This window comes from Eurosta solidaginis, chromosome 3, assembly GCF_040869045.1.
Source record: "Eurosta solidaginis isolate ZX-2024a chromosome 3, ASM4086904v1, whole genome shotgun sequence".
NCBI lineage: Eukaryota > Metazoa > Arthropoda > Insecta > Diptera > Tephritidae > Eurosta > Eurosta solidaginis.
In genome coordinates, this window is record NC_090321.1 from 203,352,854 (window position 1) to 203,377,986 (window position 25,133).

At 36.6% G+C, this 25,133-nt stretch overlaps 1 protein-coding gene across 27 annotated transcripts in view; it reads right to left on the reverse strand.

Annotated features, from left to right (window-relative positions):
- Window positions 1-25,133, reverse strand: part of LOC137244952 (uncharacterized) — a 573,457-nt gene that overhangs the window by 135,942 nt on the left and 412,382 nt on the right. For all 27 annotated transcript variants that reach the window (XM_067774751.1, XM_067774761.1, XM_067774756.1 and 24 more), the window contains 2 exons: window positions 19,650-21,480; window positions 15,794-18,271 (listed from right to left, as the gene is read on the reverse strand). In XM_067774751.1, coding sequence (XP_067630852.1) covers window positions 15,794-18,271; window positions 19,650-21,338 — 4,167 coding nt within the window. In that variant the 5' untranslated portion in view covers window positions 21,339-21,480. The remainder of the gene's footprint in view (window positions 1-15,793; window positions 18,272-19,649; window positions 21,481-25,133) is intronic.

A 25,133-nucleotide genomic window follows, 5' to 3' on the forward strand; every position in this document is an offset into this window, starting at 1 on the left:
TCACTTAGTTCTTACGAGAAAAATCGCTGTCAATTGTTATTCCAATAAAATAAATATGCAATAAATTTTATTAATCCAATTGATAAAATGACAAATGGAGAAAGTCCTAATCGCGAGTTTGCGTTTGCACCGCTTAGTTTGTTATTTCGTAAAATAATACAATGATTTATGAGGTAGGTTTTTTTAAAGGCTGAGGTGGCCAAATTAGGTTTCCATAAGCCATGAGAAAGAACATTGATGTGTGTCAAATATACTACACACAAAACCTGAGTTGTTAGGAGAAGTGGAAGAGAAGGGATACAGACAGCCCGAGCAAGAGAGATGTGGGAAGTGAAAGAGAGAGCTGTCGGAAATGAAAGATATCGTTTAGCATTAACAGTGAAATATCAAATGAGAAATCATACGGAGAAGAACTGTTCTTGCCTACAAGTACTACTTTCGACTGAGTAGGCGTTTGAACATCATCCTCTATAAGTCATTCTTTGTACCCATCCTACCATATAGTGCACGAGCATGGACGTTGACAACGTCAGCTGGGGTGTCTTTAGGTGGGTCCGAGAAAGTTCTTCGAAAGATGTACGGACATTTTTGCGTTGGTGATAGCGTGTTCCGAAGAAGATAAGAAGATTAAATGTTAATAAAATAAAATGGAAAAGAAAACTAAAATATAACAGAATCAAAAAAAAAAAAAAAAAAAAAAAAATAAAATGAAACGAAATGAAATAAAATAAAATAAAATATATTAATGTAAAATAAAATAAAAAAAAGATAAAAATAAAATAAGATAAAAATTCAAAAAAAAAAAAAAAAAACAAAAAAAAAAATAAAATAAGTCAAATAAAACGAAAAAGAAAATATAACAGAAAAAACAAAAAATAAAATAATAGAAAATAAGACAAAGTAAAAAAAAAAATAAAAAAATAAATTAAAGTAAAATAAAATAAAAAAATGATGTAATATAAAATAAAATAAAATAAAATAAAAAAATTAAATAATAAAAAATAAAATAAGTTAAATAAAACAAAATAAAATAAAAATAAAATTAAATGTAAACAAAAAATAAAAATTAAATAAAATAAAACAAAATAAAATGAATTAAAAAATAAAATACAGTGAAAAAGATAAAAATAAAATAGATAAAAAACTTAAACAAAATTTAAAAAATTTCAAAAATTTGAAAAAATAGTATAAAAGAAAATGAAGCTCGCGGGCGTTTATGCATAAATTTTAAATTAAAAAACCACAACTAAAGTTGAGCGAAAATATACCTTAGTTTTGAAACTATTTTAGTTGCTAGTTCCTTATATTTTTCTTATTTGAAAAAAAAAAAAAGGTCAGGCTACATACGTGAATTGTTTCCTCAATCCTTGGGCAGTTTGCCTTTCTTTACGCTGCTTTAAGCAGCTCGTAGAACAAAAACATTATAATCAAGCTAGTCTATGTAAAATTTGTTGTTTATATTTTTCTATTTATTCTTGTTATGTTTTCGATTCTCCTAAGTTCAGTACAAATTCTATTGCTCATTATTTCGTTTTACCTTTTCATTACAGTTTTGAATATAATCCTTGTGGGATTTAAAAATCGTATTGTTTGCAAATGTTGTGCACAAATCTCATTCGAATTGCTTTAGCATTACGCCCAACACCGGCACGTCCGCCCATGGCATGGATTGCATGCCGAATGATTGCTTCTTTCATTATTTTCAGCTATACATATACAAACATATGTATGTATGTATGTATGTATGTATTATATTCACATGGATTTCTTCAAATATGTGTTCAGACAAATTTCAGTGCTTTAGACTCTGTTTTAAAATCTTACGACGCATGTATCGACATACATACAAAATCATTGTATAATAACAAACACAGTTCCGAAAATAATTTGGGAAGAGTTTCGAAAATACCGTTAAACAGTCAAAAAATATCAACATTAAAAATCCCGAAAAAAACTGAAAAAAGTTAAATATAAGATAATTCTTCCGCAAAAATAATCCAGAAGTAAACTTGCTTTCAAGTCCCGAATAGCTCGCAGTAAAGCCACCTCATAGTTATATTGAAATAGTCCAGAACCTATGCTAACAATTCTAAGTGGTCTCGAAATGATTCCTTGAAAGAGGTTAAAGCTGTCACAAAATAGTTCAAAAATATTTTTCGAAACAGTCCACAACAATCAATATATCAATAACGATTCCGAAATCATCCCGAAATAGCTCCATGAACATCCTTAAAGTAGTAACGAAATGATTCCGAATACCTAAAACAATTTCATAAGAGTTCCGAAATGATGCCGCATAGAATTCCAAAAGAGACGAGTAATATTCGCCAAACCAGTGACATTTATTTAATCGAGAAATTAGGGAAACTATTCCGAACACAATACCGAAAAAGTCACAAAATCATACTGAATCCAATCCCGGAGAGGGAACCGATCGGTGCCACTGCTGAAAATTACGCGCAACTCGTTCTTTATCAACCAGATACAACACACGATTCATATGGGTCACCTGGACCGATTAAAACAACTGGCTCATGGGGGGGTATAAAAAGACGGTGGAAGGGTTTTATCCCACTTTTCTAAAATTGCCAAATCCCGTTTAATACAACTAATTGGGCCAGGGTGTAAATATATATAACGCCATAACTATTAAAAAGGAATTAAAAATTTACTGATTCCAGGGGTCCTGAGACCCTCCCGCATAACAAAAATCTAAAAAACTTTATCTCTCACTTTCTAATGAAAACTCCTCAATGTACATAAAAAAATCATCATTTGCTTGCCATCATTTTAATTCAAAGTACGCTTATTTCATTCTTCTGCAAAGGAACGGTATGTAGCTAAATGTCTTAGGAATGGCATGCCAGAGAGTTGCTCTCGCTTGCCTTAGCATACATGCGTACATGCCACATAAATATTTACCATATATAAATATACACATATCTAATATTTCTAGTCGTAATTTTCGTGTAGTACTCATTTACCATTGCCTTCTCGCTTATCTAAATTTAATGAGCTGCGTACTTCTTTCTTTTGGTATTTTATGCAGATGAGGCAGACACAAAAAAACAAAAAAAAATTTTTCGTATGAGTATTTCACAAATACGATAGCGGAAAATTTCATTACTTTATGCCAATTTATTTGCCGGAATTTTTGTTTATTTGAAGCATAGCTGTTATTGTATTTTTCTAGAATGTTATATTCACTTCAAAGTTCAAATTCTACAATGCTTTAATGAGGCTATCAGAGAATTTCGTTTTATGCACTGAATTTTGAGGAATTCAAATGTTCATGGAAATATTTACATAAATACATACTTATGTACTTGGTTTTTGGAAAATCAGTAAACAATTTTTTTCTAAGAGGTGTTTGTGTTAATGCAAATCACCGTGTTTTATGATCCAAATGACAAAATCTCTTGGAAATTCGTTAACTTTAATTTCTTAGTGGGAAGTGCAGGCATACCGAAGCGACTATTGGTATGGGATGCCATGACGTATGAGTAACAAAAAAATTGCAAAGCGACGGAGAAGATCGAGCAAAGCAGTACGAAAACATGGTTAGGGATTTCCATAAATTTTCCATTCCAAATAAGTGGGAAAACATTTTCTGACCTTTTTAAAATAAATAAAATAAAGTTAAATAAAAGTAAATAAAATTTTTTTAGAATTAATGAGTTTAACACCGGTAAATAATAATTGCTATTCAATTATAATTATTATTTTTGGTTTTATTGGGAAAAAGTGAAAAGAAGGAAAAATTTACTGGAATATTGCGATGGTACCATTTCGAAGCCATTTTACCCAAGAAACAAATACAACGCAATAGCCCAATGGTTAGGCGATTGTGATTTCATCAGTTTGACCGCGGTTCGAACCGTGGTGAAACCTGTTGAAATAAATAAAAACATTACGAAATTGCCTGACGATGATGACGTGGCGGTTTTCGAAATGGTACAATCGAAATATGCCATATAGAAATATATATAAAAATGAATGCCATTTTTCGTTGTGATTTTATAACTCAAGAACGTGCTCACCTATCCAAACCAAATTTTTAGGCTTTGTTCTGACTATTCAGTAGATGGTTTGTGTTTTGAAATTTTAAAAATCGGATACCAGGGTCTCCGAGATATAGGCCTTTCTTTCTTTCCTTCTTTTCAGTTTTTCCCAATAAAACCAAAAATAATAATTAAATAATTATTATTATTTACCGATGTTAAGCCCATTAATTCTTAAAATTCTTAAGTTAAAATTTAAATAAAATAAAATAAAATAAAATAAATTAAAATAAAATAAAATGAAACGATATAAAATAAAATAAAATAAAATAAACTAAAATAAATTAAAATAAAAAAAAAAATTAAAAAATTAAATTAAATAAATAAAATAAAGTAAAATGAAATAAAATAAAATAAAATAAAATAAAATAATATAGAATAAAATAAAATAAAATGAAATGAAATAGAATAAAATAATATAACATAAATTAAAATTAAACTAAGAAAAAAATTATATAAAATAAAATAAAATATAATAAAATAAAACAAATAAAATGAAAAAAATAAAATAAAAAAAAATAATATAAAAAAATAAAATCACTGGTTCAAGACCCGGGCACAGCAACATCAAACGTTTAGTAAGAAGTTTTTTTTACTTAAAAAAAAAAAAAGATTTTCTAAGCGTATTTCTGCCATTGAAAAACTTATATGCTGGCAGATGCCGTTCGAAGTTGGCGTAGGTCCCATCCCACCATTTTGTAAGAAGAACTAGAAGGAGCACGACACAATTTGGAAGGGTAGCCAGCCTTAAATCTCTTCGGAGTTTATCGCGCCTTGGGTTTTTTTTTTTTGAAATAAATAAATCAAAAAATAACTATGTTTTTCGGAAAGACATGAAAAACTTAAACTATAAGTATTATTTTCTGAGAAAAATAAAAAAAAAGCTTTAATTTTCTGAGCTTCATAAAAAGGTTAAGATATAATTATATCTTTGCAACAGAAAAAAAAAACTCCAAGAGCAACGCTGATTTACCTATCGATATAAAAAACTATTTTTATTTTACGAGCGAAATAAAAAAACTCAGTAAAGAGCTTCCATTTTTAATTATATAAAAAAATGTGTTAAATAAAAAACGATTTTTAACAACCTCTGGTATTTGCCCTTATACTTATTCAACAGAAATTTATTAAAATATAACTCTTACTAAACAATAACGCTTACTTTAGCTTTCAAAAGCGTTCAAATAACTATTGATTAATTTTCTTATTGAATTTAAAAAAGCAATGTGTGAAAGAAAAAAATTGCAATCGGCAAAGCAATCAGCGAACCACAATGTATGTTGCATTTATAAGTAGGTTGTTGAAAATTGTGCGAAGCAGCTGCACCTGATACAGAGCAATCGAAGTACCATAAGCAGAGCAGTAAGAGAACTAAGAGCTAAGAGCTTAAGTGACCACCAATGGCTACAAGAAGAATGCGTAAGTTTATCGACTTTTACAAAAACAACAAGTTAGAAAATACTTATATAACTACTGAGTACTGTCATCATCATTACAAACACCAGCATTATCATCATCAGCATCATCGTCATCATTATATACAACAAAAGTATGAAAATATGTTTGTAATCAAGTCACGCTTCCACCTGGCAACACTAACCAACCTCTGAATGCAATCAACCATACCCTCAATGCATGCTTCATTTTCCACCACTTCACTTAGCCTCAAATAATGAGTAAGTAAGCACTTATAAGCAGAATGCCATGCCACAGTGTGTAGGCTCGTAGATATGCAATGCTTGGAATATTGCATTTGTGCATTTTCCTTAGCACTTTGCACTTGAAATTGAAGCAATAAAATGCTACTTAAGCGATTGCTTTTATAGCTAGCAGAAAAAAATATAAAAAGTTAAGGAAGAATGCAGAATAAATTCTTGTAATACCATTGGCTGAAAAGCCAACAATGGTGCCTTGCAAGAAAGAGTTTGAGTTGCACAGAGATGGATGAACGCATTTAAGCAAGAAGCAAGCAATTTATTAAAGAAAGTTATGAAAAAATTTTAGTCACATAATTAGCTTTAAGCTTTGTCAATTTATCTGTTTTAAAATAAGCAATGCTGTAAAAATCCATTGTTACTAAGCTTTTAAGCCCGCCTAAAAAATTCCACACTATTAGGATTAAATAGCATATAGAATTAGATTGTACCTAAATGGTGAAACGAATAACAACAAAGGCAATGCTTAGAGATCAAATACAAAGCGAGCAGCGGGGCATTCATATAGCTGAGCGATTAAAGGCAGATATCTTTACACTGGTATGAATGTAGGAGATTCGAGTTCAATATCACCTCCCGAGAAGCTAGCTGATGAAGAAGCGGAATTCAGAAACATTTCCTAGTAGCCATCGCTGTTTGCAAACTTTGCAATTTTTCTCTAATATCAATAACAAAAACAATTGCATAAATCAACTAGCCTTTACCCGCGGCCCCGTCCGCAAAGAGAAAATGAAATATATGGGCTATTCACGTTTGCCTGCTTATCAAGTTATCTGTTTAAAATTTTTTTTCTGCCAAATGATCCCGAAATTATCCAGAAAAAGCCACGAAATGACCCCAACGATATCGCGGACGGATCCCGAAAACCATCCAGAAATGCCCCGAAGGGGGCTCCAAAAGTTCCCCGAATAGTCCCAAAAAACCCGAAATAACGACACGATTCTAGACTTATCCAGAGAACCACACAGAAATGATCCCTGAAGGGTACCAAAATGATCCCGAAATAGTCCCGAAAAAGTACCGAAATGACCCTGACGGGCTCCCGGACTGATCTCAAAAACCATCCAGAAAGGGTTCCTAAATTATCCCGACATAGTGCAGAAAAAGTTCCGAAATGACCCCGAGGGATCCACTACGGATCGCGAAAACCATACAGAAATGATCCCGAAAGGATATCCAAATTTTCACAAAATAATCCTGGACTGATCCCAGAAACCATCCAGATATGATCCTTAAAGAGTCCCCCAATGATCCCAAAATGACCCTGACGGGATCACAGATTGATCACAGAAATGATGCCGGAATGGTCTCAAAATAATCCCGCAATAGTCCCGAAATGACCCTGACGGGTACCCGGACGGATCCCGTAAATCATCCAGAAATTATACCGGAAGAGTCCCCAAATTATCCTCAAATAGTCCCGAAATAACCCTTACGGGATCCCGAAAACCATTCAGAAGTGATCCCGATAGGATCCCCAAATTATCCAGAAATAATCCCGCACGTATCCCAAAAACCATACAGATATGATCCTTAAAGAGTCCCCAAATGATCCCGAAATTACCCTGACGGGATCACAGATTGATCCCGACAGCCTTGTAGAACTGATGGCAGTAAACTCTCCAAATGATCCCGAAATAATCGAGAAAAAGTCATGAAAAGATCCCTACGGGATTCCGTAAACCGTCCAGAAAGGATCACTGAAGGGTCCCCAAATGATCCCGAAATAATCCCGAAAAAGTTCCGGAATGACCCGGACGGATCCCGAACACTATCCAGAAATGATTCCGTAAGGGTCCCCAAATGATCCCGAAAGAGTCCCGAAATAACCCTGACGGGATCCCGAAAACGATCCAGAAATATTTCCGGAAGGAAATAACCGCGACGGGATAGAGGACGGATCCCGAAAACTATCCAGAATTGATCCCGTAAGTGTTCCAAAATGATCCCGAAATAGTCCCGAAAAAGTTCCGAAATTACCCTGACGGGTACCCGGACGAATCCCAATTATCATCCAGAAATTATACCAGAATAGTCTCAAAATGATCTGGAAATAGTCCCAAAATAACCCCGACGATATCCCGAAAACCATCCAGAAATGATCCCGGCAGGATCCCCAAATGACCCTGGAATACTTCCGAAAAAGTCTCGAAATAATTCCGACGGGACGCCGGACGGATCCCGAAATCCATCCAGAAATGATCCCGTAAAAGTTCCGAAATTACACTGACACAGTCCAGAAAGAGTCCCAAAATTACCCCGACGGGATCCAGGACGGATCCCGAAAAATATACAGAAATGATCCCGGAGGTGTCCCAAAATGAACCCGAATGAGGAGCCGGAGGGTGTTACTGCTCACTTTGTAAGCCCTCGACTTATTTGACCTATTGAGTTTGTAATATTGGTGAAGGCAGTAAACGGAAAGTTATAATGTGTAAAAATTATTAAAAAGTAATTGTTCGAAGGGTCGTGAGACCCCCACTCCCCTTTCCATTTTCGAAAAAATGTCGTCAATGGGCTATTGTCGATCTGTGTCCCAAAATTCATCAAGATCCGTGAAGACGTTCTGTCGTGATTCAGTCACAAAGAGGAAAAAATACAATAATTAAATTATAACTGTTCCTAGCGGGCGGGGACCTCCCCCCTTTTCAATAAAATGTAGCTAGTAGATCCTTATCGACTATTGGCTATATGTGTGCCAAATTTCATCCAAATCCGTCCAGCCGTTCTTCCGTGATTGAGGTATAAAGACAAACGTCTGGACATACAAACATCCAAACATCCAAACATCTAAACAGCCAAACATCCAAACTTTCCCATTTATAATATATATTAGATTAGATATTAGATTAGATATGAGCAAGTCTCGCTAATTAAATAGAGATACACAGATAGATAACATTGTTTTAAATCATTATAAAATGAATTATGATCTCGTTTAATACGTTAAAATATTGGTGGTTAACCACCTAAGTGAGTCAAGCAGTTACGTAGAAGGGTATCCTTGTTTCAATAAAGCTGACGCACCAAAGCAGACAAAGCCTTTTTCCATCTTATTCTCTCCACCAGTGAAGTTATCGTCCTGTTGTGGAATTGAATTCGTATACCGATTGGAATTTTTGCTGTGCTGGAGCATATTCATCTATTACAGAATATTCACCTATCTAACTTGCGAAGCATATGGCTTTTATTCGATGCAAATGGCGCCCGAGCAGGGATGAGGTGTGCAGTCAACGCAATTAAATACAACAGTAACCACTAATAGGAACAACTTCACTACAATCCGATTTTAAATACGGAATGGAAGGGAACATAGTTGCCAAACTGGTAAGTGCGAAAAAGGCTCACTCGAAAATCAATTGAAGTCCTTCTGAAGGTTTTGGAAAGGTAAATCAATTAGGTTGGTAAACTCGGCAAGTTACTAACCCTTATGGTCCTTCGATGCCCCCCTTGATATGTGTAGTATCATAAACCCTTCGGACAACGTTGTTCTTGCCTCTTTCAATGGTAACATAATCTTCTTTATTGTATTTAATGACCTTGGAGTGTTTCGTATAATTAATGTGTGTACCAGAATCAAATCAATGAATTAATATAACAACAACAACAAAGTATTGTATATCATTTCTGGGAAGGTATTTTTTCGATAGTTTGCCTGCGATTAGGAAAAGATTATTTCGCTCCTACTAAGGTTAGTATGGAAAAGTAAGCTCGTCATCAGGAGCAAGGTATAAAATATTTTAAAAAATATCTCTATGTCTCAAGTTCTTCCCTACAATGACAATATATGAGCTGGTACATGTGCACTGTCTTATACCTTTTCACTCTAAAGCAGCTCTCCGAGTTAGTTTTACCAATGAAGGCGTGATATTTAGTTACGAAAAGTACAATTAGAAAAGCATTCCTGCTTGAATAAACATATGTAATTTTGAAGTTCTCTGGCGCTCACGTCTTTGATCAATTATGTTTTTTCGGACACTTGAATATTTATTTGCCCGGAAAGTGGAGGGCATAATTTGTGTGGAGTAGAAAATTTATTAGCTTCGCACAAAGGTAGTAAACAAAAATATATCAAACTATACATACGTATCTACACACATGGATATAAAATATTCCTTTTACTGACTGAAACTAAAATATGAGCTTCCTTATAGCAGAACCAAAAACAAGCACATCCTAGACGGTTTAGAAAACTTATAGCTACAACAACTGCAATTGCAATCGTACAAACATACAAATATATACAGATACATTGCAACGCACATGGACATGAAACAAAAGCATTGGGACTCAGCTTATTGAAATGTTTAGCAGGGCGGTGCAAGGACGAGTAACCTAAGCCACTTGCTGGTTGTCGGCATCTGCCTAAGCAGTCAACAAAACTAATTTCCTACACCTAATTCTATAACAAATTTTGTTGTGTGAACTATAAATAAATTAACGTGCTAACGCGCAGCAAGTGGTGGGAAAATGCCAACACAACTTGACGTTTGCCTTTTATGTGCTGTTCTGAAAACGGAGCCAATTGGGGACGGAATGTGTATTTGTTGTTAAGGTAAGTTAGCTTAGAGAATAGGAATTGGGTACGTTAGAGGCCACGGATGTATGAAGGCCGCCATAGTGTGGTGGTAGCATGCTACGCCTACCACACCGAAGATCTGGGTCCAAGTGTTTTCAACTAGAAGCAAAAGCGGGGTCGCCACTCGGCAGAGATTTTGCAAGCATTTTGAGCGTACTTCTGGCTTGAGAAGCTTTTCAGTGAAAATTCTTCTACCTTGCAAATGTCATTCGGAGTCGGCGTAAAACATGTAGCTCCCCTACCGCCAATTTGTAGGAAAAATTAAAAGGATCACGATGCAAATTGGAAGAGAATCTGGGATTTTAATTTCTTCGGAAGTTTCCGTTCCTTGCATTTATTTTTTATAAAGTTTGCCCATTGGTTGAAATCAGAGATCGTTAAAGTTTTATTACAAAAATTGCTATAGAATTCTTATTTTTTGAGTTTCTTATTTCGCTTAGAAAATAATTTATATAATTATTTTTAAAAACAGTTATTTTTCGATATTTTTATATGCGTAAAAAATAGTTTTTTTTGGAATTTTTATATCGCTCGGAAAATAACAGTTAATTTTCGAGTAAAAAAGTATTCGCTATATTTTTAGGCAAATGGCCTCAAAAAGGAGCAAGTATTACATTGCTAAGCCTAAGCTTCCATCAGCAAAATATTCTAAATTCCCAAAATGAAATTGTTGAATGTTTAGGAACTAAAATTCATATTTAATTATACCTTGAAGGGCAATTAATATCAGACAAAAGTCTTATGCTTCTTCTGCATTAGAATTGATAAAATGAGACGCAGTGACTTTGTGGAAGGCCAACATCAATGTACAACTCTTTGACAAATTCTGTTGACGACAGTCATACATACATTAGCAGTTGTAAATGTATGGATGTAAAATGGACAGAAAAGGCATAACAACTTATAAAGAAAAGCTTGCACAAAGCAACAGATCGGCTTTACTTTGGCGTATTTGTCTGCTAAAGAGGTTATTCCACTTCTATTCGTTAAGTATTTCAAGTCATACGCTTTTGATTTACATGCAACTAAAAGGACCAATATCCAGTGGCAGGAGAACTGTTATCAAACTATGGTCCGAGGTGGTATTTCCCGTGCTATTCAAGTACTTCATTTATACTTTTATTTCAATATTTTCTTTAGATAAATTTAATTAACCAAATAATTTATGGATACTGCCTGCTTTTACAAAATATGCAACCTAAAACCTAGGCTGGTATGATCGGAATAGTAGCTAGCTCAACTTGAGGTCAATGTCTTTAAGGTGCATGGAAGAATAGAAATGGGTTTTTCGGAACTACTGAAGAACTTTGACTGCTAACCTACGAGTTTCATGTACACGGGGGTTTGCATCACATATTATTGTCTGGGAGAAAGCAGAACACAAAAAAAGTTAAGCTTGCTAACGATACAATTGTACCAAACCCTACTTCCGTCGCTTATGTATCGTCGGACACTTAGCCGAAAATATCTGTACTTTATGACAAGAACAAAATACAATGAAATAGTTTGTAAAAAAATAAACAGACAATCGTGCAAACGTGAATAAGCGACATTTTGCAGTTAACGAGAGCTGGCAACAGGAATTCAAAGTAAACCACAATAGAGGCATCTTCACCAAACACACATAATTTCGGGCTCTTGAAAAGAGATTTGTCGGCTTCTTATCTTTTACATTTGAAACCTGCAAGCTATTGTCCTTCGAACGGCTTACTGTCGACAATGATTTACTATGGTCAAGCTATCGGTTTGTTATCGGCTTGTTATAGGCGTGTTACAGATGTGTCATCGTCTTTATAGTGAGGTTTCATCAGTTTATGTTTCATAATAAAACCGATGAGTCGTTGGTAGCACTCCGATGAAAAAAATTACGATATCAAATCGATAGCTATTGATCACAAATCGATAAGTGTCCGATAACAAATAGATAAATTTCCGATAACAAATCGATAAATTTTTGGTAGCACCTCGTTGTCAAATTGAGAATTTTTTTGTAGCTTTACGATAAAATATAGATAACTTTTCGATAATAAATCTGTAATTTTTCGATAACAAATTGATAGCTTTTCAATAACTTTTTTCAACATATCGATAACTTTTCGATAAATAAACGATAGCTTTGCGATACTAAGTCGATAAAATTTCGATAAAAAACCGATAACACTTCGATAAAAACTCAGTATCTCGTTGATTATCTTTATTTGCGATAGCAAATTTATAACACTTCGATTTCAAGTTCATAAGTCGTGTACACATTTTTTATAACAGAAACCTTAATCAAAACGATAATTCATCAATTAAAATACGTTAACATTTCGATAAGAAATTGTTAACACGCCGTCCGCCGGAAAGCCTTGGGGTGTAGCGCGCTATCGAGTACAAATCAATGTAATGTTTCCAAAACGATATAGAAAGGGATATATGGACAAAGGTTTGATGACAACCCTAGCTAGAACTTCCACTTAATAATATTTTTTTTGCAATATGATCCAAAATATCTTTTACTCAATAACCATATTTGCTAATCCCATTTGGTTTTCAAAAATTTCTAATAGGTGGCATCGTCAGTTTAAAACTTGAATTTTTATTAAATTCCATCCAAATTGGGAACGTTTATCATTATAATATAGTCTTAGGTGCGAAAATTGAAATAAAACTGATCTAAATATGAAATGGTCAATTCAAACCATTTAACAACTTAACATAGAACGACCCCTCTACATGCAATTATTTCATGTTAAGCTTACGCTCACTAGAACCACATTCTCACTCCCTATGTCAATTGCATTTGAAATCCTTGTATGCTAAGCACTCACACCGAAATAAACAGAATTAATTTTTGTAGCGCAGGTCACATACGACAGGTAAACAAAGCTCATTTCATCATGTAGGAGACATACGATTCCTCCATACATCTCAATGTACCTACAAGTATTTGTGGTGAGCCAAACCAAATAATTAAAATTGTGACTGCCAGTCGACGCAAGTAAACAAACGACTTTTTGGCTTCGATCTTATTGCTTTTATTGTTAGTAGGGCTAGCAATATAACGATTTGGCCGTTAACCATCAGTAGCGAGAAAAGCTCTACGAAGAGTAAAGTGGGATTTCCGATTATGGCGGTGTTTGTTGTGCTTAGCGATTCAGAGTAAAATATGACTGAGTCATTGCCAAAATTCTGAAAACTCTCGTATGTAAAAACACTGAGCTCCAAGTATTACGTGATTGTTCTTTGCAACCACGTGAGCAAAAATCATGAGCTCAAATTTTTTCGCTTGACTGACAACTTTTTCAAAAGTACAGTTACTTAATACTCTATAAGTTAAAATTCAGAAAACTATATTTGAAGTTCAGAATTATAATTCCAATTCGGAAAATTACAATTCCATTTAATAATTTTCCATTCAACTCAGAACATTAAAGTTCAAATTCAGGAAATCACGAATTAAATACGGAAAATTACAAGAAAAGTTCAGAGGATTACTGAAACTCAGAAATTTACGTTTCCAATCCAAAAAATTACAATTCAGAATTTTCAATTTAAATTGAGAAAATTAATTCAGAAAATTAAAATTCCAGCTCAGAAAACTGTAATGCGAATTCAGAAAAATACAGAAAGTTGCAATAAAATTCAAGTTCAGCATTTGCATTTAGATTTCAGAAAGTTACAATTCAAATTCAGAAAATTGCAATTCATATTTGAGAAAAATACAATTTACCTTCAGGAAGCTTCAATCAAAGTTTAGAAAATTACGATTTTAATTAAGAAAATTACAACCCAAGATCAGGGATTTATATTTTAAAATCAAAATTTTACAACTCATGTTCAGAATTTTTAATTTTAATTCAGGGGGTTACAATTCGAATTCGAAAATTCGCATTTTTAATTAAAAAAATTACCACCCAATTTCAGAATTTCAGGCCCCTGGAAAGTCTTCAAGATCATTCCGAAAAAACCCACAAACTATCTCGCGGAAACCTCGAAAGATTCCCTGAAATAATCCCGAAATTATCCCCAAACGACCCGGAAGTGATCTGCAAATGATCCTCAAATAACCCTAGGAGGGTCCCAGAGGAGTCCCCAAATTATGCTGAAATTACCCTAATTAAACGCGGGAGGGCCATGTGAGAGCCCCTGAATGGCCTACCTACGACCCCCAATCGATCACCAAATAATCCTGGGCGGATTTCGAGAGAGTTAGCAAAATTAGCCTGGATTGACCTCAAAAATATCATGGGAGGATCCCGAGAGTGTTCCCAAAATTATCATAGAATGGCCCCTAAGCGACCCCGAAAAGACCCCCTTGACCTTGGGAGACCTTGGGAGGATGCCAGGAGAGTCTATAAAATCATCCCGACATGAACCGGAGAGGATCCCCAAATAGTCCTCAAAATACCCCGAAACTGCCCCAGGGGGCTCCGACGGAGAGAGTGCCCAAAATCGTTCCGAGATGACTCCCAAGCTACCCCGGAAAACCCCAACAGAGTCCCCCAAACTATTCTGAAAGGTTCCTCATTACCCCGAGAGGACCCCGAGGGAGTCCCAAAATCGTGCCTGAAATGACCCGGGAAGATTTCGAGGGAGTTCCCAAAATCATTACGAAATAAGCTCCAAACTACCCTGGGAGTACCCCTAGGAAGTCAACAAAATCATTCATTTGTATAAAAGAAAAATTTACATTTCAAAATTCACGTTTACTGTATACAGCCCCTAGATAGTCCCCAACATCATGCCGAAATTACCCCAAATAACCCCGAAGTGAACCCCAAATGACCTTGGGAGAACCCCGGCTTAACGCAGGATCGGATGGGAGAAAAACAGCACAAGTCAAGGATTCTGCCCAAGAGACGACGGTCTCTGAAAGACACACCGAGTGGATTTAATAATCAGATGTGTTCAACACAACCGAGCGGGAAAATCAACTATTCGTCAGCGTCATTGAGGGCGTGTAAGCAAATCGAAGGCAGTTACCTGCCAAGAGAAATCCTGGTTACGGAAAACGGAAAGGCTTCGAGCGAATGTGTTAACCAACCGTATTCTTTAGACAAATACCGCGCGGTTATTGACGAGATTTTTGTGCCCTCGAATAAAGGTTAAAGTTTTTCAGTTTTCTACTACGACTTTCGCTAAATTTATTAGGTATATATTGGTACAACTTTCCCATATCCCTTGTCAATATTTTTTGGAGACGATCCGGTTTTTGGGGTGTGCCGTCGTCCGAGCTAATTTTCGTTTATTCGTATTAGTAACTTATTTTTTCTTCCAAAAATCCTTTGAGAATTAATAGAATCTTGTCTATCTATTTTGTTTATTGGGAACCATGGCCTAACCGGAAATTATTCTTTGCTCTCTCGCAAATCTATTTGTATTACTAAGAGTTTGCACAATCATCCCAAACGCAAATATTCACAAGCAAAACAATTTTTGATTTAAGTACTCACCTCAGTGCAAAATTCACAACCGCATTGATGCAATGTTGTAGCCTCCTCTCTCGTTTCGACATCCACCAAGCACAGCTTACAAGTGAACGATTGAAAATGTTGAGGCGCCTGTGTTTGCTGTTGTTGTTGCGTTGTAGCTGCTGTCGGCGCCGCTGCTGTCGCATAAACGCCATAATGTCTGCCATCAACCACACTGAGATTAGTGCCCGCCGTCGTCATAGACGCCGAAGGCATTTTTATCGTCAACACGGCATCATCATCATCATATTGTTGCACATTGCCGCCGCCAGCGTCCATATAATCCAAACCATCACGCGTAATTGACGCCGCCGCATTTGACTTTGACATTGCTAGAAGTGATGTAATCGTAAATGGATATGTTTGTGATGTCGTAGGTGGTAATATATAGGTGGTGGGTGCGGGTGATGTAATGGCGGACGATGACGAAACCGAAGTGGATGGTGTACTCGAAGCTGAAGAAGCAGAAACAATAGCAGCTGCTGATAACGGCGATATTAACGATGTTGGCGTTGATGGCAAATCGACAAGAATGCCTGAGGTGTTGCTGTTGCTAGTGATGGCGGAGTATGATGATATTCTCGTTGTTTTACGTGCGGTTTGCGGTTGCGCGGCTTTGGCGGTGGGTGTTGTGACTATTGCGCCGCCGAGTGCATCTAGTGCAACTACGCTGCCTGCAATTAATCGATTTGCTGCTGTGGGCGTGTTTGGTGTGGTGGCTTGCGGCGATGTGATGCTTGAGGTGAGCGTGGCCATGGTTATATTGGACGGCGGTGTGATGCTGTTCGCGCTATGCGTACTAGGCGCACCAGTCGAGCTCGTACGGGAGCAATTACCACTACTGCTGCTAGGGACGCTAACACCGCCGCTAGTAAGCGCGTGGTGCTGCTGCTCATCAACGGCGTTATTAGTGTCAGCATTACGATTACTTAGTACTAAATTAAAATTATTATTTAACTGACTACTGCTTACGTTACTAATTTTGCGTTCGCGTTGTTGTTCGCGATGTAGCTGTGATGAATGTGGGGGTGGTTTGCACTCAAGCGTCGGTGACGCTGCATTTCGCATGGCTAGTGCTTGCAGCTGGTGTTGTGAAGCGGATGTGGTAAGAAACGCGCTACCATCGGCTGATGCATTGAGCGAATACCGCGATCCCGATGCCGCTAATGAGAGCAGACTAGAGCAACGCGAACAAGTCGCTGTCACATTTACGTTCGTTACGCTATTACGCAACCGATTTAATGGTCGTATTTGCTCCACACCCGTTGTACTAAATATACCGCTGCCAGTGGTTTGCGTACGGCGCATGCCGCCACTACCATTAACGGCCGCGCGTCCACCAGCACCACCCGCGCTACAACTGTTGTGTCGCGCAACGCCATTGCAACTTCCACTACCAGTGTATTTTCCACCAGCACCTAAGTGCCCCCCTGCGCTACCACCGAATATAGGGGAACATAATGAGTTCGTTTGCCGCGTAAGCGCAAGCACAGTTTCACATTTGCGTAAACCCCGATATTGTACTATCGAGTTAGATTTTTCATTATACAAACTGGCCGCGCTGCCCTCGCGTCGTAATAAGTTCCATAACTTTTGTTGCACTACATTTAACGACGATGTGCTGCCTTGTATTGCACCATTCACTGTTAGCTTATCACTGCTACAATCACTATTGCGCTCTGCTGGCGTGGTCAGCAAATGTTGTTTATATTGACGTCCGCGCAGTGCTGGGCCACGCAGTAGCACTAAATTTTGCTCGGAAGGCGTTTTTGTTATAGTTATCTCAGGTGAAGCGGGCATTGGTTGTCGTGAGACTATGTTCTCGGAACGCGTCACTGCTGGTACAGCTGTAATTGCATCCGCTGACGCATGGGCGTTACGAGCCGATTTACGTCCTACCAACGATTTCAGAAAATTTTCTATGCGTCTGCGTGGTGGTAGCGCGCCGCTTAAGGAATTCACTAAACCGCTATCAGCGTCATAACCATTCACCAGTGCAGTTTTTTCAACGTTATTTGATAGTTCAAAATTGGCGCGCACACCACCGCTTTTATTCGTACTTTCTCCGCCGGCCATTTCACTTTGTAATGTCGCATTGTGCGCGTTTGTGAGCGGTAGCGTTGTGGGCACTTGTAACACCCCGCTACCATTTGGTCGCAGCCCTTGACTACCATTTTTTTGTTGTATGCATATTGGGCCGCTTCCAGCACTTCCCACACCTCCTGCACCACCAACATGGATACCGTTGCCGCTGCCAAAGCTGCCGTCTTTGCCCGCGTGGGCGTGACTGTTGGCTTGCGCATGAAGCTGGGCTTGTACATTGACTTTTTTGCGCGTGTCTAACAGCGCAACGGTTTCATTATCCACCGCCGTCGAGGAGTTGCTTGTTGACCGATGGTGTTGGTAATGATTGACGTGTTGTTTCTTTGTGTTGGCCAGATTGTGGATTGGCGAAGAATCCTAAGTTACAAACGAAATAAACAAGAGAAATGTTAATGTTGACAGTGACTGGAATGGAGTTTTCTATTTTTTTTTATTTGACGTTATTCAGTTTTGGAATAATTTGAAAAAATAAATGTCAAATTTAAAAAAATTTTGTTTGGTACACTGAAAAAAATATATCATAGATCTGTGAGATCGATTTGGGCAGCGCAAAATCCAATAAGGTGCGAGGAGTTTCTCGAACGTTATACGAAACTGAAAATGTTTCCCTCAAAATCAAAGGTTTGACGGAGAACTTAATAATCAGTAAATCAGTCGTATCAACTTTCTCACTTGTACATAGTCTTTCACTCTAACTAACTATAATTCAGTTTGAAAATATCGGATAAATGCGCTAAGTCTAAAACATCGCATACCATACAAATATGTCGAGCTTCATTTCTTTGCAATTGGCATCTCAATGTACTCACTTTCTTGGTAAGATAAAGTCTTACCTCAAGGAACAGTTTTTTGAAAGGATATAAACGAGTAGAAGGCCCAAGTAAAAGTACATGTCTGAGTTGACTTAAAACCTCAAACTTGAATTTACTGGGGTCAAAAATTGGACCAACACCAAGCGGGCTACTAACAAGATGCTAGTACTGAAACGTACCATATTCATATCCGCCAAAAGACTACCCACACCATTAGCACTATCCTTCGGTGACTGATTTTGTGATTACAAGAACAACAATGAACAGGATAGCTCGGTTGTCACCTGAGCAAAATGCAGAAATGAACTCTAAGGGTAACGAACCTGCTGTGGATCAACTGAAATGATTGTAAGGGTGTCAAGTTAGAAACAAATATGCTCCATCTGCAGAAGCTGTCAGTATCAGGACTGAAAGTCGATTCATCGTTTTCTAAACAGATGATCAGATATGATGAAAAGATTTCTCCCACAATACAAAGCTCCAAAGCACAATACAAAGCTCCTCTACTAGTTTGGTAATTGAGAGATCTTATCTTTTGGAGTTGCTGAAAGCTGACGGGAGTTCTACCGATAAAGGCAATCTCTTGCAGGATAGGAGTGTAGAGCGTGTCCCTTGCCAAAGTCGCAAAAATGTGACATAAACAGAGTATAAGAGAAACAGATGCAAAGCGAATAAGAACGCTGGTACATGCTGGGAAGGGGAATCGTATTGAGAAGTCAGAGGAGACAGCGAATTTTAAACCAAAAACGAAAGAGAATTTAAAGTTTAAAACGTATTCGCACAAGCGAAATCTATGCAATCTAAAGCAAATCGAGTTCAACCCCATTAACCCTAAAAAAAGAGGAAATTTATTCAGTAAAAATAAATACTAAGACAAATTAGAAGGCTAGTTTGACAACAGCGAGTTAATACTTTTCACTTACTCTAGAATCTTGTTCCAGCTCCTCCTCGAGCGCACTATAAACCGGAGCGTACCAGGAGTACGCAAGCTGCTTGCGTGTTGTCGCAGCCGTGTTTGTATTACTTTGGCCTGATTGTTGTTGTTGTTGTGGAATGACGTTGGCAGTTGCTGTTGTAGTTGTAGCGTGATGATGCTTACGCAAAACAGAGCCAATAGAGCTAAAATGTTTGCTTCCACTATCGCCACTCCCACTAGCAGTGACAACTTTGACGCCAATTGAGTTACTAGAAAAATTATTGTTTGTACTACAACAAGTTGAAGTGGTTACTAAATTATTGTTGTAATTCAATTGTAAGCTACGACGTTGATATTGCTGTTGTTGCTGTTGTTGATATGAAGCAGGCAAATGCTTGGCGGGTTTGCGTGTGGCGACGTTCTCGTTAACTGAACGTAAGCTTAGGCTATGATGCAGTAGTTGTTGTTGTGATTGAGCTTGTTCTTGATTCTTCGATTGATTGCGCTTTTGTTGTTTTATTTGTTTATGTGTTTCTTCTTGCTGCTGTTGTTCTAGTTGCTTTTTCGTTGCACAATTATTATTCGTCAGCGCTACGTGATATGGCGCCACAGATGCTGAACGCTGTGGCAATAAATCCTTCTTTGTGAATATTAATGAACCGCCGTTATTTTTAGGTAGAGTTATCGAACGTCTAAGCTTATCCTCAACAACAACTTCGTTAGTCGTTAACAATGGTTCGGTCTCGGATAGTGGTAAATTAATAACACAATCTTTCTGCGAGTGTGATGGTGAATCGGCAGCTGGAAAATTGATTATGAAATGTTCAGCCGCATCATCAAATGCACTGCTGGTGGTGCGCATGTACGAATTAATGAAATGTTGACCAGAGCTAGCGCTACTGCTATTGGTGCCACCACCACCACCACCACTACCGTTGCCACCGCCAAAGGAACCTTCCTCACTGGATGAAGAGCGCGAATATTGGCTTGCGTAGGAGGCGCGATGTGTTGGCACTAGCGTTGTTGCCCTTGCTGTTGATGCGCGTCGATATGGCGGCAAAGGCGCATCCACTAGAGGACGCTGTGGAAAATATGCTGACAAACTACCTTGCAAGGGGTAGATGGTCTCATGCGGCGGTGATGTGCTCAAGTCTAGCAATTGAACGCAATCAGCATTGGCGCGTTGCGGTTGTGGGTGCAATTGCTGTGGCTGATGTTGTTGTTGTTTCTGTAGCAAGTGCTGTCGTTGCGAAAGCTGTTGTATTTGTTCTTGCTTCGTTTTAACATCGACTGGAAGTATTGTGGTTGGTGCATATGCAGCTATTGAATTGCGCCGTCCGTCGACTTTTGCTGTGGTTATGTCCGCTTCATTAGCAGTGGCTGTTGCAGCTGTTCTTATTGTTGTTGTTGTTCTTGTGGCAGCCACAAAATTTAGTGGTTTATCAACTGTGAACGCGTGTTGCTCAAAACTATATTTGGGTGCGTGCGCTGCGTCAGTTTTTTCGTAGCTCGTTTGTTGGAGCTGTGTCAAAGGAGTGATTTGTTGTTGTTTTTTATGTTGATATTGCTGTTGCTGTAGTTGCAAGTATGAACTTGTTAGCTGTTGCTGCTGTAGCTGTCGTTGTCGCTGTTGTTGATTAACGTGCACCTCATTATTCTGCTGCAACGCGGCTTTTTGCATTGGTGGTGGCCTCATCTTTCAAATTGTAATTAATCGTGGCGCTCACATTGATTTCACAACAAATTGCTGCTGTATAAGATTTGTGACATGCCGTTGTGGCTGTTGCATTAACGCAATGTCCAACAATGTTGCAAATATGCATATCCATGATGGCGGTCTGTAATGAGTTGAAGAGCAAAAACAAAAACAGAAATCAATTAATGAAATTAGAAAACGGGAAGAAGCTGATGAAAATTTGTCACAAAGAAAATGTGGCCATTAAGATCGTAATTACATTTTGATTACTTATGATTACCATTACTGTTATTGTAGTACTTAAAACTAAACAAAGTCTACTGAAATCGTAATCGAAATATAAATGATTATTTTAGTTGTCCTATAGTAATGGTTATTATATTCTTTTGTAATCGTAATTATATCATTTATTATTAAGATTACTGTATATGTTTTCTTTAAAATTTTACATTTACGTATATTATAAATATTAGCGTAATTTTTATGATCACGATTACTGCAATTGTAGTCCTAAAAAACATAAAAAATACGCCTATTGTAATGGTTGCCGTAATTTTCATGATTACTTTAATTGTAATCAACTTGTAATCGCAATATTTGTGATAAAGATTACTTTTATTTTAATTCTAAAAAACAGTATGGTTATTGTAATTATTATCGATTTTTTTATATTTATTTTATTTGTACTACTTTTGCAATTATAACTTTTGTGATTACGATTACTCTAATTGTAATTCTAAAAATTTCAAAATTACGTCTTCTATAAGGTTTTAGTGTAATTTTTATGATGACTCTAATTTGAGTCATCTTATAATCGCAAATTTTTCTAACACAGCTCTACAACTGTGGTTTTAGTTGTCGAATTTTTTTAGGATTATTTCATTTGTAATTCTATTGTAATCACAGCTTTTGCTATTATGATTTATGGAATTGTAATAAAAACAAAGTTTTACGATCATGACAATTACAATTATATTATTTATGATGGGGATTTCTGCAACTGTAACACAATTGCGTTTATTTTAATAGTCTTCTGAAATATTAATTACGTCTATTGTAATGGTTATGATAATTTTAAAGATTACTTTAATTTTAGTAATCTCGTAATCGTAATTATGATTACTTTGATCGTAGGTCTCTCGATTATGACTTATTTAATTAATCAGAATAACTTTTATTTTCCTGGTATAAATATAACATTTATAATGACTAATCTATTATGGCAACAGTAATCATAATTTTAATGATTATGACTACATTAATTGTACTCCTAAAAGCACTACCATTACGATTACCATACATTCTTATTCTAATCGTATTGTAACCATATGACTGAAAGACGCTACCAATTCAAGTGAGCCTAGAACCCGAGTATATCGGAAAAGTCCCACCGAGATTTCGAGTCTTCTTGGAGTATGGCTGACTTTTCAGAATAATCAAATTCTGCAGCCAGATTTCTAACGTTGCCTAAGGATCACCAATGAGAACATTCGAGTTGAGAAACATTATTTTTTTTTGTCAAAACGAGTTTCCGAAAACTCCACTCGGTATGGAACCATTTTTCTTGTTCCTGAGGATTTCAAAGAAGCAAAATTCGAAATGTATAAGTTGCGTTATTAATACACAAACAAAAAGTTTTATAATATTCGAATCTATCACTAGTCGTTTAGCAGTATTCGATTACAAACAAAAACTTTTGCTAATCGACTAATTCAAATAGTCGATAATCAAGAGATTTAATCAGGCATGCTTAACCAACGAACCGATATCATTTCGTTACGATAATTAACGTTAATAAACGAAACAAAGTCATTTCGTTTCGTTTATTAACGTTAAGAACGTCAAATTAACGAAATGATTTTGTTTCGTTTTTTGCCATATCAAAACGAAATCAAATCGTTTATGTTGATTATTAATTTCAAACTATGCTGGCAAAGCTGATTGATGGCGGAGTCATTAAAGGTGAAAGCATTAGCCAAGCTGATTGCAACTTTTCTCATGAATTTTGACCGTACGAACATTTCTCAGAGTATTTTTACATTACCACCAACGAATTACATAAACAAATTACATGGAGTTTGTGTGTGTATTTCCGCTCGCTGTTACCACCTTACGGCTTCACCATGGCTATAGCATTGCCAGCACAATTCAAACATAAAGTATCACGTTAAAAACGTTAACGAAAGCTTTTCGTTTCGGTTAAAAACGAGATACAATTTATCTTGATAATTTCTTTATCGATAATATTTCGAAGTGTTTCAACGGAAACGGTGGACATTTTTTGATAAACGATTAGCTTAACGTTAAGGTGCATCCCTGGATTTAATGGTAGCGCAAATAAGACCTATTTCGCATCCACTCTTCCATGTTTTCATTAATTTTTAATTAAGTGCTTTCAAATTCGAATTTCTCTTTATTAAAAGCAACCTTTGTAAAATTCATCAAAATAGAATATACCACGATTGCCAATACTTCGATACTCGATTTTGTGAAATAATTTGAAATTCAATTGACTTAAGTGACGACTTAAATTAATATAGCGGTGCTTCACAAAATTAAAGTACTCAGCTTAATTTCCAGCTAAAGCGCTTTGTGATTGTATGCATGTACCTAACTAGTTAATGCGAACATTAGACCGGACGACGGAAAAGACAAACATTTTTTTAACAAACTTAATTTTTTGTTGTAACTTTATTGTGTGGCAGTGTTTATTTCAAATTCAAATTAAAAATTTAGGGCAGATTTGGCAATTTTTGATAAACTTGATATTTTGTAACAGCGACTGAAAGGTCGCAACGCAATCTGGCTAACATATTGCTTTTTTACTATCAGCGAGGGGGACGAAGAAAGGCAATAAGTACCGAGTTGCTCCACATTTTCTTCGTCTCACGCTCACCTGCCAAAAGGAAATAGAATAATTTGCTGCCGGACATCGATATTTCTGTGAGAGCAGCGACTTACAAATAATGCCAAATACAAATCCATTCTCAACTCTTGTCACAAAAACAATTGACTACGATAAAATTAAGCACCGAGCTTGTAATAAGTGGTTGGGCTAAGAAGCAAGATGCCGAAGTAATCTGCTTCATAGGCGGCTTTGAAAATCGACCGCGCACGCCAATTTCAGTTTATGAATCAGTGAGTTGTGCTGTTGGCTACTGTTAAATGTCGCAGTAAGCAAGGGTATTTGAATAGCCAAATTCGCGGGCGTTTACTGCGAAATCTAGCAACTGAAAACAGACCAATTCACAAATTATTGTGCCCACACTAAACTAAGGAGCTTAGAATAATTCCGCAGTAGATATGATGGTCGAGGTAAAAGAGATTCATAGGATTGGAGCAATCAAACCAGTACCAGAAGGTGGCAGTACCGGAGCGTACTGCATTCATATGCAGTTCTTTTAAAATTTTGAAACGGAAAAAAGCACTGCGAGTGAGAAGGCACACTAACACATTCACGTCTTTTTCCAACAAAATCACATTACTTTTAACTCTAATTTAGGGGTGTTATTTTGCATTTTTTAATTTCGTATGGGGAAGAACCAGTCTAATATTTACCTGTGACGCCATAAAAACATTTCAGCACTTTGTCGAATTTGTCACTGATAAGATCAACATTAACAAGAAAAAGTTATAAATATAAAAATAGCAATGAAAATAATGCAAAAAGAGAAAATGAAGGAAGTAGAGAAAATCCCCTAAAAAAATTACAGCTATAAATAAACGATTGTCAGGTAGCAGAATTAGCATATCATTTTACATCACTCAAGCATACCTCCTCACACATACACCCCT